Source organism: Capricornis sumatraensis, chromosome 2, assembly GCF_032405125.1.
Source record: "Capricornis sumatraensis isolate serow.1 chromosome 2, serow.2, whole genome shotgun sequence".
Classification (NCBI taxonomy): domain Eukaryota; kingdom Metazoa; phylum Chordata; class Mammalia; order Artiodactyla; family Bovidae; genus Capricornis; species Capricornis sumatraensis.
Genome location: NC_091070.1, coordinates 155,358,100 through 155,373,575, shown reverse-complemented (window position 1 = coordinate 155,373,575; position 15,476 = coordinate 155,358,100). Strand labels below are relative to the sequence as shown.

The window sequence follows — 15,476 nt, the reverse complement described above, 5'->3', positions numbered from 1 at the left end:
CAGGGGAAATGCAGCAGGGTCGACACTTGCTTTTAGCCCTGAAAGACCCTTATGGACTTTTGACCTCCAGAATGTAAGATAAAAAACTTGTGTTGTTTTCAGCCACTAAGTGTATGCAAGTGTTAGTTGCTCAATCATGTCCAACTCTTTGTGACCCAATGGACTATAGCCTCTGTGCATGGAATTCTCCAGTCAAGAATACTGAGTGGGCTGCCATTTCCTACTCCAGGGAATTTTCCCAACCCAGGGATCAAACCCAGGTCTCCCAGACTACGGGTAGATTCTTTACCATCTGAGCCATCAGGGTGGTAATTTGGTACAGAGAACTAGGAAACTAACACAGTCATATAACATTAAAATGTTTAGATAGACCATAGTTTATTTAATCCATTATCTGTAGATGAACTATTCCCCATCTTCTGCAATGAATGACCACGTACATATAGAGCTTCCTAAATCTGCAGAGAACAACTATAAGGTAAGTGCTCAAAGGATACACTGCTGCTTCACAGAGCACACATACCTGAAATTTTGCTTGGGGCTGTCATATCCTCCAGAGAGTTTGCAGCATTTTGCAGTCCCCACCAGCAATGTATGAGCGATTAAAGTTAAAATTTTATGTGTTAAAACCAAAGCCATTCTTGATAGCAATGAATATGTGTTTGCTTCTAAATTTCCAAATTATACTGGAAGGACATGAAGGAACTGAGCCTACTGAAGTACACAACATAAAAATAACACCTCTGCCCAAAGCCCATGCAGCAGCCCTAAATTACTGTAACACCTACCTGTAAAGGGGTTGCACAAGTATAAACGGTGTTTTGCTGAACTGTCTGTAAATGTTTTATCAAATGTTTAGGACCAATGGACCAGCCAAGCTGCAAAAGGAAAAGATTTAAAAATGAATCTAATTGTACGTACCAGATCTGATAGAGTACCTAAGCTTAATGCAATTATTAAATATATGCATTTCTAAAATGTTCACACTAGTGAAAGCTGTGTAGTCTTAGTAGAAATATTTCAACCTTGATCTTTTTGTGGAATAGTTTCCAACTGAAGTCACTAAATTCTGCCTTCAGAAGGCAAACAGTGCTTGCAATCATTATCTACCCTTCTCTTTGAATTTTCTATTTTTGATATTCTGAAAGTCTAATATCTGGTAACAAAGCTTGTTTGAATCAGATACAGATAAAAGTAACTTTCAATGAGGGGCTTAAGGGACTCTTCTACAATATCGTTCTCCAGGCTCGTTTTTGATACTCCCTACTTCTTAGCCAAGTTCAGGAGAAGTGAAACTGGAAGACAATCTAGTTTCAATTAGATCAATTGTGATTGTATTACATAGTACAGTGGTTAAGTGCATGGATTCTAAACCTAGATTTCCTGCCCTGGCTGGAATTCGAATTTATTAGCAATGAAACCTTAGGCAAGTTACTTAGATTCTCTGTACTTTAGTTTTATTGTCTGTAAAATGGGAATAATAAATTATGCCCACCTCATAACGTGGTTAAGAGAATGAAAGGAATTAGTATGTGTAAATCTCTAGAATCTGGCACATAGTAAGCGTCAAAATATTCAGTTCAGTTCAGTTCAGTCGCGTCCTACTCTTTGCGACCCGATGAACCACAGCACACCAGGCCTCCCTGTCCATTACCAACACGCGGAGTTTACTCAACCTCAGGTCCATTGAGTTGGTGATGCCATCCAACCATCTCATCCTCTGTCATTCACTTTTCCTCCTGCCCTCAATCCTTCGCAGCACCAGGGTCTTTTCGAATGAGTCAGCTCTTTGCATCAGGTGGCCAAAGTATTGGAGTTTCAGCTTCAGCATCAGTCTTTCCAATGAATATCCAGCACTGATCTGCTTTAGGATGGACTGGTTGGATCTCTTGCAGTCCAAGGGACTCTCAAGAGTCTTCTCCAACAACACAGTTCAAAAGCATCAATTCTTTAGTGCTCAGCTTTCTTTATAGTTCAACTCTCACATCCATACATGTCTACTGGAAAAACCACAGCCTTGACTAGATGGACCTTTGTTGGTAAAGTGATGTCTCTGCTTTTTAATATGCTGTCTAGGTTGGTCATAAATTTCCTTCCAAGGAGTAAGTGTCTTTTAATTTCATAGCTGCAATCACAATCTGCAGTGATTTTGGAGCCCAGAAAAATAAAATCTGTCACTGTTTCCACTGTTTCCAGATCTATTTCCCATGAAGTGATGGGACCAGATGCCATGATCTTTGTTTTCTGAATGTTGAGCTTTAAGCCAACTTTTTCACTCTCCTTTTTCACTTTCAAGAAGCTCTTTAGTTCTTCTTCACTTTCTGCCATAGGGGTGGTCTTATCTGCATATCTGAGGTTATTGATATTTCTTCCGGAAAGCTTGATTCCAGCTTGTGCTTCATCCAGCTCAGCGTTTCTCATGATGTACTCTGCATAGAAGTTAAATAAGCAGGATGACAATATACAGCCTTGACGTACTCCTTTTCCTATTTGGAACCAGTCTGTTGTTCCATGTCCAGTTCTAACTGTTGCTTCCTGACCTGCATACAGGTTTCTCAAGAGGCAGGTCAGGTGGTCTGGTAGTCCCATCTCTTTCAGAATTTTCCAGTTTATTGTGATCCACACAGTCAAAGGCTTTGGCATAGTCAATAAAGCAGAAATAGATGTTTTTCTAGAACTCTCTTGCTTTTTCAATGATCCAGTGGATGTTGGCAATTTGATCTCTGGTTCCTCTGCCTTTTCTAAAATCAGCTTGAACATCTGGAAATTCAGGGTTCACGTATTGCTGAAGTCTGGCTTGGTGAATTTTGAGCATTACTTTACTAGCGTGTGAGATGAGTGCAATTGTATGGTAGTTTGAGCATTCTTTGGCATTGCCTTTCTTTGGGATTAGAATGAAAACTGACCTTTACCAGTCCTGTGGCCACTGCTAAGTTTTCCAAATTTGCTGACATATTGAGTGCAGCACTTCCACAGAACATCTTTCAGGATTTGAAATAGATCAACTGGGATTCCTGCCTCTTGCAAAAACTGATCTGCTTCATGGACAGAGGAGCCTGGTGGGCTACAGTCCACAGGGTTGCAAAGAGTCGGACACGACTGAGCGACTTCACTTTGAGCATTCTTTGGCATTGCCTTTCTTTGGGATTAGAATGAAAACTGACCTTTACCAGTCCTGTGGCTATTGCTTAGTTTTCCAAATTTGCTGACATACTGAGTGCAGCACTTTCACAGCATCATCTTTCAGGATTTGAAATAGCTCAACTGGGATTCCTGTCTCTTGTGAAAACTGACCTGCCTCTTGTAAAACCTGTATGCAGGTCAGGAAGCAACAGTTAGAACTGGACATGGAACAACAGACTGGTTCCAAATAGGAAAAGGAGTACATCAAGGCTGTATATTGTCATCCTGCTTATTTAACTTATATGCAGAGTACATCATGAGAAACGCTGGACTGGAAGAAGCATGAAGTGGAGTCAAGATTTCCGGGAGAAATAGCAATAACCTCAGATATGCAGATGACACCACCCTTATGGCAGAAAGTGAAGAAGAACTAAAGAGCCTCTTGATGAAAGTGAAAGAGGAGAGTGAAAAAGTTGGCTTAAAGCTCAACATTCAGAAAACTAAGATCACGGCATCTGGTCCCATCATTTCATGGCAAATAGATGGGGAAAGAGTGGAAACAGTGGCTGACTTTATTTTTGGGACTCCAAAATCACTGCAGATGGTGATTGTAGCCATGAAATTAACAGACGCTTATTCCTTGGAAGGAAAGTTATGACCAACCTAGACAACATATTTAAAAGCAGACACATTACTTTGTCAACAAGGGTCTGTTAGTCAAGGCTATGATTTTTCCAGTGGTCATGTCTGTATGTGAGAGTTGGACTATAAAGAAAGCTGAGTGCAGAAGAACTGATGTTTTTGAACTGTGGTGATGGAGAAGACTCTTGAGAGTCCCTTGGACTGCAAGGAATCCAGCCAGCCCATCCTAAAGCAGATCAGTGCTGGGTGTTCACTGGAAGGACTGATGTTGAAGCTGAAACTCCAATACTCTGGCCACCTGATGAGAAGAGTTGAGTCATTTTAAAAGACCCTGATGCTGGGAAAGATTGAGGGCAGGAGGAGAAGGGGACGACAGAGGATGAGATGGTTGGATGGCATCACTGACTCAATGCACATGGGTTTGGGTGGACTCTGGGAGTTGGTAATGGACAGCGAGGCCTGGTATGCTACGGTTCATGGGGTCACAAGGAGTCGGACACGACTGAGCTAGTGAGCTGAACTGGGATTCCATCACTTCCACTAGCTTTGTTTGTAGTGATGCTTCCTAAGGCCCACTTGACTTCACATTCCAGGATGTCTGGCTCTAGGTGAGTGATCACACCATGGTGATTAACTGTGTCATGAAGATCTTTTTTGTTCAGTTCTTCCCATTAGCTATTATTTTTTCTCCTTTTAATTAATATACAGTAATCCAAACATTGTAAAAAAAAAGAGTATCATCAGTTGGTTACTTATAAATAAGAAAATTACCCTATTTCTCTTACTTTCAAAAGAAATGATTACCTCTCAAAAAGGATAAAAACATGAAAACTGAATAAGAAAGCAGATCAGTAAGTATAAAAACCTGTATAAACTGAGTATTTATGCATTTACAACATGCAAAAAACTCTACAAGAAATAAGATACGTGCCTGTTTTCAAACAATTAAATTCTTCATCTTACCTTCCAGCCAGTTACACTGAAAGTCTTTCCAGCACTTCCTATGGTTATTGTTCTCTCCCACATACCTGGAAAAGTGGCTGAATAGCAAAAAAGGTTGGGGGGAAAGGTTAGTTAATTGCTTTATTATCAGTCTACACTCAGTATAATCTAAAGACAAAAATGCCTTATAATATAGGCAGTATAGTTATTTCAATAGATTTTTAAGAGATAATTTAGCTTTAACCAAAACTCAGCTGAAAACGTTATCAAGCTTGAAAATATTTAAGTGGCAAAATCATCTCCCAGGGCAGGAATGGTGAGAAGCCGCCGCCGGTAGCACTCTGGGCCGGCTCAGTGCAGTGGTCATGGAAGCAACAGCACCCGGCCCTCAGTGTTAGTGGCAGCTGGCGGCCAGCACGATCGTTCTGTGGCACAGTTTTGGTTGTGGTTCTGGTAGTGTTTAGCTCACCTCTACTCTGTCCATTTTCTGAGTCTATTTCTACAGGATTCCTAGGGCAGTGGTTCTTAAAATATATTTCCCACCTAGCAATATCAGTATCACTGGGGAAGTCATAAAAAAGGCAAATTCTTGGATCCTCAGAAACTCTGGGGAAGGCCCCACAGTTTGCAGGCATGTGCAAGAGTGAGGGTGTGTATTTTAGAAACAGCACACTGAGATGTAAATCCATGACATATCTTCAAGTCATCTTCTCATAGCAAGTTAAGTGTCTACTAAGATATCAGGTAGCTAAAGAAAGTTCCAAAATGTAAACATATGCAATTTCAGCCTATCATGAAATATCCATCAATATTTATAAAGGTAGGAAAGCCATATAAATTGGAAGAGTTACCACTGTATTCTCTGTGAAACCCAAAAAGAAATCCCAAAAGGACAAATTAAAAAAACATTTAGAGGGTCCATTCAAAGACAGAATATTCTAAGATATATCCTCTCAAGTTTTGAGACATTTCTATTCTTCCAAAATATTCCAAAGGACATGGATGTCTTACTTTCCTATTTGACCACAGAAATATCTAAACTATGTATAAGGCAGAGTATCACTCCCTTTAAAGTAATAATATATATTCCAAATCAGGAACATATGTTATTAAGAACAACACTTAGAAATAAATTCTTTGAAAATAAGAATTACCCAAACTAATACAAGCCTAGCATGTTTTAACAATAAGTTAAACATGAAGTAAATAAAAAGTATGTACACATCAAATGTAGGTTACATTCATAAAATATCAAAACTAATTAAAGTATTTAAAAGCTAAGTATTTTCTTGATGATGGCTATTTTGGCCATATAAAAGAGAATCTTTTTTTTTTTTCTTTCAAGGAGTAAGATGATCAGCTAAATAATTTATGAGGAATTCTATATTAATTTTCCAAATATCAAGGGATTAGTATATAAATATCAATGTATTAGTATAATCTCTTCCAGAACAGAGGTTTCTTTTGTTGAATGTAATGTCATTTTACTGAAAACTGGAGACACCATTTGAGTCAAGAATGTGACCCAGTATGAACAAATTCTACAGTTCCAATTAAGAGTCCTAAGTAATTTAAAACCTGGAGAATGAAATGGCAACCCACTCCAGTATTCTTGCCTGGAAATCCCAGGGACAGAAGAGCCTGGCGGGCTACAGTCTACGGGGTTGCAAGAGTCAGACATGACTTAGTGACTAAACACACAGATGCACAAGTAATTTAAGAACATCTAGATAATTACGTCCTCTCCATCTCAGAGATCTGGGGAGCTACAGAAGATAAACAGAGGAGATGACCACAACACTGCATGTGCATATAGCAACAAAGAAAAAAAGTCTTTACAGATCTGATGATTTAGAAAAACCATATCTAGTTCCAGTACTGGTAAGTTTAGCCTGCAGTTATAGATGAAAGGCTGGGCTTTGCACTGCTCATGTATGACCCATCCTCCTTAAATCAACCACAGCAGCTATAACAGTTATTCACAGGCGACTTAGGCTTCAATAGAAGTCAGATAAAGATTAGAGACATGATGAAGAGTGCAAGCTACACCTAGGAAAACTGTCTCTGTGACATGAAGGTGATGCTAATTTCATGATGTGTGGCCAGAATCTCATTGTATTAAAGAGCTACTATTGCACTCTGCAAATTGATGGAATACCCATTTCGTATCTTTCATGTAACAAAGGCCATCATATTTAACAGAATACATTTTCACATGTTTGCACTCTCTAAATAATGAAATAGAATGAAGAATGAAATGAATAATAATGATAATGAAACAGAAATGAATAATGAATTCATTTTTTTCTTGTTTTAACATCCTGAGTTGTTATAACTAAAAAATCTGAGCTAAAAATATATGCCTTGATATCTTTAGCAAATAATATCATTTACACTTTTACCATGAAGTATTTATAACATAAGGTTTAAACAATAAGTTTCAAGATCATTTAAAGCAATATTTTGAAAAGAATATTGCTAAACTGAGTTAAATAAAATGTAAAAGCTTTGAGTTATTGCACAGACATGAACATTTGTAAAATGTACAAAATGTTAAGCATAAAATTATATTTATTCATTAGATAGATGCCTCTTTCTCCTTAATCTTAAAAAAATTATCAAAGAATGTAATTGTCCATGTTGGCTTGATTTTCAACTGGGGAGTAGTTAATGACCTGAGATAGAGATCAACAAGATATGGAAAGGTCAACTCTGATGCAATTTTGACAAATAACAAAATGGGCTGTGCTAAGACACTATACCTTACAAATTTCTGGCCCTCTTCTTTGTTTATACATTCTCCCTTAGAAGATACATTGTCTTCCATGTGTTCCACTATCAACAAAATTTTGATGACTGTCAAAAATGAATCCCTTCACAATTTGATCCTGACAATCAGGCCTATAATTGTACTTATCTGTAGACATCTCCTCCTCTATGTCTCAAAGACACTGAAACTTAGCATGAGAAGCAGGAATTTCCTTTGCTCAGCTCTTTCCACAGGCCTGTCTCCTTCCATTTCCATCCCTGGTTAAGGCCTCATCACTGCTGAGTGGTCCAGGCTAGAGATCTCAGAATCATACTTGCTTGCCTTCCCACCTTCAAATGCTATATTCTGTGCCCTACAGTTTATACTTCTAAACAACCCCAGCATATGATCTCCACTACCAGGGGAGCTGACTTAAAATCCTCACCTGCAGCTGGTTCTTACCTTTATAAAACAAATCCAATACAGAACCAATTACCTTGCCTCATCATACCTCGTCATTGCCTGTTGCAGCTGTTCTCAAAGTATGCTCACTGGTACCCTAATGATCAAATTAATTATTGAGTTTTTTTAATAGAGCTTGAAAAAATCGACTTTAAGTTTTCCACAAATTTTTCTTTACCACTTCAAACTGCTACTGGTTATCTCAGTGGTAAAGAACCAGCCTGCCAAGGCAGGAGACATGGGTTTGATCCCTGGGTTGGGAAGATCCCCTGGAGAAGGAAATGGCAACCCACTCCAGCATTCTTGCCTGGAAAATCCCATGGACAGAAGATTCTGGCGGGCTACAGCCCATGGGGTCACAAAAAGAGAGTTGGACATGACTTAGTAACTAAAACAATAACTGGTTATCTGATGGTGAATGCTACCAATAGTGAAACAAATGAGCACCAGGAAATGAACAATAATGGCAAAAATCAGAAAAACTCAGATGTATTTATTTCAATAACACTTTGTTACAGGCAAATACACACAGATTTGTGATTTTTATATTGACTTCTAATTACTGAATTTCTGTTAAGAAAATTACCTCTAGCTTCATGATGAAATACAATATATATGGTCACTAATTCATCATGTGAACATTGTGACTTCACGATACTCTATCACTAATATATAATAAAAGTTTAAGAACCATTGGCCCCCCCTCAATGAAATTTAAATTCTTTATACTCATATATAAAGTCCTTCAGAATCACCCTACTTTTCCATTCTCATCTGTGCCAGTTACAACACACTCTTATAAGCCAGTTAGGTATATCTCGATCTTTCATGTTGTCTCACCTTAGTACACAAGTTTATCCGAGAAGAATTTTCTTTCTACTTCTCTGACTAATTCCATCTTTGCCCACTTTGTTGATCTCCTCTGTCTTCACAGCAGTTTGTAATTTACCACGGATAATTATGATGTGTTCAACAACTATTTATGTATAAATACACTAATTTTAAAATTTATTGGTTCCTGCCAGTGATATTAGTTATTCTTCCCTCACCCTTTCATACTTCCTATTCATTTTATTCAACAATTATTTTCTGATTGTCTACCATGTACAAGACCCTATTCTGGGAACTGAGGATTCAGAAGAGATCAAAACATTTAAAAATTCCTACCTCCTTGCAGGTTAGAAGTAAAAATATATAGATCCTGATATTTGTTATACAGGAAACACAGGACAGAAGGGTTTTCCTGGTGGTCCAGTAGTTAAAAATCCCCCTTGCAATGCAGGGGACATGGGTTCGATCCCAGGTCCGGGAAGATCCCACATGCCTCAGAGCAACTAAGCCCGTGTGCCACAACTACTGAGTCTGCATTCTACAGCCTTGTTTTGCAGCAAAAGAAGCCACTGCAATGAGAAGTCCAAACACGGCAATGAAGAGTAGCCCTGACTCACTGTAACTAGAGAAAGCCTGAGTGCAGCAACAAAGACCCATCACAGCCAAAAAATAAAACAAAACAAAAGAACAGAGAAAGGACAAAGAAAATGCAGAGAGGTTTAAACCTTAGATGTTGTGGTCATAAAATATGAAAACTGAATAAAGACCCCCAGGGAGGTGACACTGAGTCGGTTGGATATCTGAGGGAAAAGTGTTTCCAAGTATAGGAAGGGAAAGTACAAAGACCCAAAGACTGAAGCACAATTATAACCCAATAGTTGATATAAGTTTGGATCACCCCAGAAGACACCATGGTATCTGTGCGATGGCTGGGGTGTGTGTGTGTGTGTATACGCTCAGTCACTTCAGTCATGTCCAACTCTTTGTGACCCTACAGACTATAGCCCACCAGGTTCCTCTGTCCACAAGATTCTCCGGGCAAGAATACTGGAGTGGGCTGCCATGCCCTCCTCCAGGGGATCTTCCTGACCCAGGGATTGAACCCACGTCTCCTGCATTGCAGACGGATTCTTTACCACTGAGACACTGGGGAAGCCCGAGATGGAGAAGTAACGGTGAAATCCATTGCAGCAATACCTTACTGTCACAGCAATTTCTTTCCTGTTCCTCTGGCATTTCAGCATTTCCCTTAGTAGAGACAGACCAGTTCAGGAATGAGAAAGTTCCCTATGTCTTATATACAAAGTAATAGTTAGATTATTGGGGGGAAAAAAAGCTAAGAATAAAGGCAAAAGTACTACTTCTCTGGTTTCCTAGTTGTATACTGTGATCTAAAATCTCGTCTCCTAAGTTTGTACTGTTTATCCTTCAACCTGTTCATAAATCCACTCAAACATCATTCATTCAAGTCCCGTTTTTAAGTGCTCACAGACATCTACCCATTACAAAGACTATACTAAAGCTGTTCTGGGATCCTTTCCAATCAGATATTCCACATGTGTCCAAACACGATTAGATCTGTGACTCTATGTAATAATTGGTACCTATTTTAAAATGCTTGTTTCCAGTATATACAAGCCATTCATAAACCTCATCACTGATGCAGAGTGTGTCATATTTGATGCAAAGGTCGGCAATTACTTCAAGTTCCTCTTTGGTATACACCTACACACATGAAAGGAAACAAAAGACCAGAGCCAATTATTCAACGTGTGAGAGAATGGCGGATCAGAAGATGCATAAAGAGATTAAAGACTCACCTTGCCAAGGGGGTTATGCGGAGTGTTTAGTATTATAGCTTTGGTTTTGGAATTAAATTTGCTTGCCAGTTCTTGAGGATCTAAGGTCCAGTCAGAACTAGAGCATGTTTTCCCATCAACAGGTTTCTAAGCATGAAGAATGAAGATGTGATTTAATTCAGTTAATTCATGTTTGCTGTATTATAAATAAATAACCTGATAAGGAAAAAAAAAAGTAGAGAAAGGCATGGCAAAGGTAACTTAATAGATAACTAACAAAGAAAAGAAACAAAAATAACTAAGATTTACTTCTGCCTTAAGAGCCCAATAGGACTTGAGTCCCATGCTCATACCTGTTAAATGGAGACATGAACTCTGTCAACATTAACAGTTGTAAAAGTGCCTAAATTCCTTCAGAGGAGCCAGCTATATGGTTATGGTTGACACGTCTGATTATGGTTAACAGCTATGGTTAACACATCTGATTCTATAAGGCTAATAGAAGATTCTGTGATTCACCTTAGTGTGTTACTTGTTTTAATAAGACTTTTTAAAAAGACAATGAAACTATATTGTATTCCTAAAGATAAAAGTAGAGTGAAAAAAACAAAACATTTCATTCAGAATTGAGTAAGTATTTATCGAACACTCAGCACACACCCTGGGATTCCCAGGGGGTTTAATGGTAAACAATCAACCTGCCAAGCAGCAAACCTGAGTTCAATCCCTGAGTCAGGAAAATCCCCTGGAGGAGGAAATGGCAACCCACTCCACTACTCTTGCCTGAAAAATCCCATAGAGAGAGGAACCTGGAGGGCTACGATCTGTGGGGTCACAGAGTCAGCCACGACTTAATGATTACCAGCACATACCCTGCACTGTTAGTCACAGGGGAACAGAGCTATAATAGTGAGTCAGAAATGGTCTCTGACCTGGTGGTGCTCAGTCAGTAGGGGAGATACATAACCACAAAAAATAGTATTACATACAAGGTAGAAGCTGTTAGATACATGGCAAACATATGATGAAGTAATAAAAATCCCCCCTTAAATAGCTGTTACCTTCAGTCATGGTAGAGATATACAGTAAATCCCGAAATGTAATCAAAGTAGAAACTTTACTGGCAACAAAGTAATTGGCATTTTCAAAACTTTTTAAAAAACGTAAATCACAGGGGCAGACTTACACATCTCAGGGGAACAAAAACAGGTGTTGCTCCAGCCATTCTCACCATGGGCTCATAGCAGTCATAGAAAGGCACTATCACTATGACCTGGAATCAAACCAAATAACGAATCTATCAATAATTAATCCATTTAACAAATACTGTGTACGTACAATGTATGAAGCAGCATACAACATGCTAAGATGCAGCAGTGAAGAAAGCAGGCTCTGTCTTCACACACCTGAGTGAAAAGACCTTGGGAACAAACTCATCAGGAGCCTTAACTGGACCCCTTGATTTCCTAGGGAGCTCTGTGGATAGGCTTGCAGTGGGACCCTTCAAACTGTATGCAAAATTTTCTACATGCATAGGTTTATTTTTATGGGAAAAGAGTCCATAGCTCTCATTACATTCTCAAAGGGATGATCTAGCCAAAAACAGTGAGTTTAAATTTCAAATTAGAAAATAAACAATCAGCAGCACAGCAAGACCAGAAGGGAAGAGAGCACTGCAGGGATGCTCTCTGTTAGGGCGGAGTAGTAATTTCTAAGTATTATACTGAGAGAAGAACTGGGAAGCCTGATGTGCAACAGTACATAGGGTCACAAAGAGTTGGACACGATTGCGCGACTGAACAACAACAACAAAGATGTTTCTTTTTCAAAAACATCCCCAAACAGAGAATGCAAGAAGACAGGATGCTACCGTTAATGTCTGATACCCACAATTTCCCTCCAGGTGACATATCTGGATTCTTTTTTCCTAGCTCCTTTTCCCCTACAAGGTCCTGTAGGTACTACAGGCTCTCTCAATCTACTCATGGCCTGTATCTCAGGTCAGTGGGCCAGACTAACCTGTCCATTTGGTATCTTGTCTGTAATATGCCAGTCTGGATCTAGTATCCCTGACTTTTTGCTTTTCTATAATGCGTTTAAACACGATATATATCCATTGTCGACACTGAGTTTTTCTGTCTTTTTTACATGTAGCAATACTTCACAAAAACATTTAACATTATTTAGTTTTAATGCATTGTTTTAATGGCTATTTGAGAGTCTACTGAATTCTAGGATAATTTTATTATAGTCTGTATAAATAACAGTACAATGTGAATTAGTGACTACATAGTTTCTCCATTTTAGTGCTTGTCACTACTAAAGAGTACAAACACCTTTTATGGTACCTTATATATATATATGTGTGTGTGTATATATATATATTCAAACTGCTTATGAAAAATCTGGCAGCAATGCATAATTTTACAAGTCTACACTTAAACTGAAGAAAGTAGGGAAAACTACTAGACCACTCAGGTTCTGACCTAAATCAAATCTCTTACAGTGGAAGTGAGAAAGAGATTTAAGGGACTAGATCTGATAGACAGAGTGCCTGATGAACTATGGATGGAGGATTGTGACATTGTACAGGAGACAGAGATCAAGACTACCTCCAAGAAAAAGAAATGCAAAAAAGCAAAATGGCTGTCTGAGGGGGTCTTACAAATAGTGTGAAAAGAAAAGATGTGAAAAGCAAAGGAGAAAACGAAAGATACACCCATTTGAATGCAGAGTTCCAAAGAATAGCAAGGAGAGATAAGAAAGCCTTCCTCAGTGATTAATGCAAAGAAATAGAGGAAAGCAATAGAATGGGAAAGACTAGAGATCCCTTCAAGAAAATTAGAGATACCAAGGGAACATTTGATGCAAAGATGGGCTCAATAAAGGACAGAAATGGTATGGACCTAACAGAAGCAGAAGATATTAAGAAGAGGCGGCATGAATACACAGAAGAACTGTACAAAAAACATCTTCAAAACCCAGGTAATCACAATGGCGTGATCACTCTCCTAGAGCCAGACATCCTGGAATGTGAAGTCAAGTGGGCCTTGGGAAGCATCACTACAAACAAAGCTAGTGGAGGTGAAGCAATTCAAGTTGAGCTATTTCAAATCCTAAAAGAGAATGCTGTGAAAGTGCTGCACTCAGTATGTCAGCAAATTTGGAAAACTCAGCAGTGGCCACAGGACTGGAAAAGGTCAGTTTTCATTCCAATCCCAAAGAAAGGCAATGCCAAAGAATGCTAAAACTACGGCACAATTGCACTCATCTCACGCGCTAGTAAAGTAATGCTCAAAATTCCCCAAGCCAAGCTTCACAATAGGTGAACCATGAACTACCAGAAGTTCAAGCTGGTTTTAGAAAAGGCAGAGGAATCAGAGATCAAATTAACAACATCCACTGGATCATCAAAAGAGCAAAAGAGTTTCAGAAAAACATCTACTTCTGCTTTATTGACTATGCCAAAGCTTTTGACTGTGTGGATCATAAAAAACTGTGGAAAATTCTTAAAGAGATGGTAATACTGGACCACCTGACCTGCCTCTTGAGACATCTGTATGCAGGTTTAGAAAGCAACAGTTAGAACTGGACATGGAATGACAAACTGGTTCCAAATAGGAAAAGGAGTAGGTCAAGGCTGTATATTGTCACCCTGCTTATTTAACTTCTATGCAGAGTACATCACGAGAAACGTTGGGCTGGATAAAGCACAAGCTGGAATTAAGATTGCCGGGAGAAATATCAATAACTTCAGATATGCAGATGATAACACCCTTATGGCAGAAAGTGAAGAAGAACTAAAAAGCCTCTTGATGGAAAGAGGAGAGTGAAAGTTGGCTTAAAGCTCAGCATTCAGAAAACTAAGATCATGGCATCCAGTCCCTTCACTTCATGGCAAACAGATGTGGAAACAATGACAGACTTTATTTTTCTGGGCTCCAAAATCACTGCAGATGGTGACTGTAACTATGAAATTAAAAGATGTTTACTCCTTGGAAGGAAAGTTATGACCAACCTAGGCAGCATATTCAAAAGCAGAGACATTACTTTGCCAACAAAGTCTAGTCAAGGCTATGGTTTTTCCAGTAGTCTTGTATGGATGTGAGAATTGGACAGCTGAGCGCCAAAGAATTGATGCTTTTGAACTGTGGTGTTGAAGAAAACTCTTGAGAGCCCCTTGGACTACAAGGAAATACAACCAATTCATCCTAAAGGAAATTAGTCTTGAATATTCATTGGAAGGACTTATGCTGAAACTGAAACTCAAATACTTTGGCCACCCGATGCGAAGAGGTGACTCATTTGAAAAGACCATGATGCTGGGAAAGATTGAAGGTGGGAGAAGGGGATGACAGAGGATGAGATGGTTGGATGGCATCACTGACTCACTGGACATGAGTTTGAATATACTCCAGGAATTGGCAATGGACAGGGAGGCCTGACGTGCTCCATCCATGGGGTTGCAAAGACTGGGACACAACTGAGTGTCTGAACTGAACTGAACATTAAACTGCCTTTAAGTTTGTGTTGATTAAATTCAGGGCACCTAATTATCATCCTAAATTTCTACTTTTTACTATTTATATTTCCTGTTCAAGGCTTGTCTCACTGGAGTTATAGGAGGCCCTTACATTTTAAAGTCCCTTTGTTTGTACTAGTCATCTAATTCACACTGAATATTTTCTACACAACGTGCTATGTTAGGTTTTGGGTATTGCAGAGGACAAGACATGAGCCAGGAATGGATGTTTTCCTCAAGTTCATTAGACTGTGAAATTCTTAGGGACTAAGATGACCCGTCTTTGCAGCCCTGATGAGACACAGTGCCTGGTATGAAGTGAGAGCTCCGTGAAGGAAAGGAAACGGGGGAGGCAGCGAGGTGGAAGGGAGAATACACCTGACACTCTTCCCTGAAATTTCCTTAT

At 39.1% G+C, this 15,476-nt stretch overlaps 1 protein-coding gene across 2 annotated transcripts in view; it reads right to left on the bottom strand.

Annotated features, from left to right (window-relative positions):
- Positions 1-15,476, bottom strand: part of KYAT3 (kynurenine aminotransferase 3) — a 66,679-nt gene that overhangs the window by 14,670 nt on the left and 36,533 nt on the right. For both annotated transcript variants that reach the window (XM_068964781.1, XM_068964780.1), the window contains 5 exons: positions 11,735-11,821; positions 10,570-10,695; positions 10,354-10,474; positions 4,729-4,805; positions 789-878 (listed from right to left, as the gene is read on the bottom strand). In XM_068964781.1, coding sequence (XP_068820882.1) covers positions 789-878; positions 4,729-4,805; positions 10,354-10,474; positions 10,570-10,695; positions 11,735-11,821 — 501 coding nt within the window. The remainder of the gene's footprint in view (positions 1-788; positions 879-4,728; positions 4,806-10,353; positions 10,475-10,569; positions 10,696-11,734; positions 11,822-15,476) is intronic.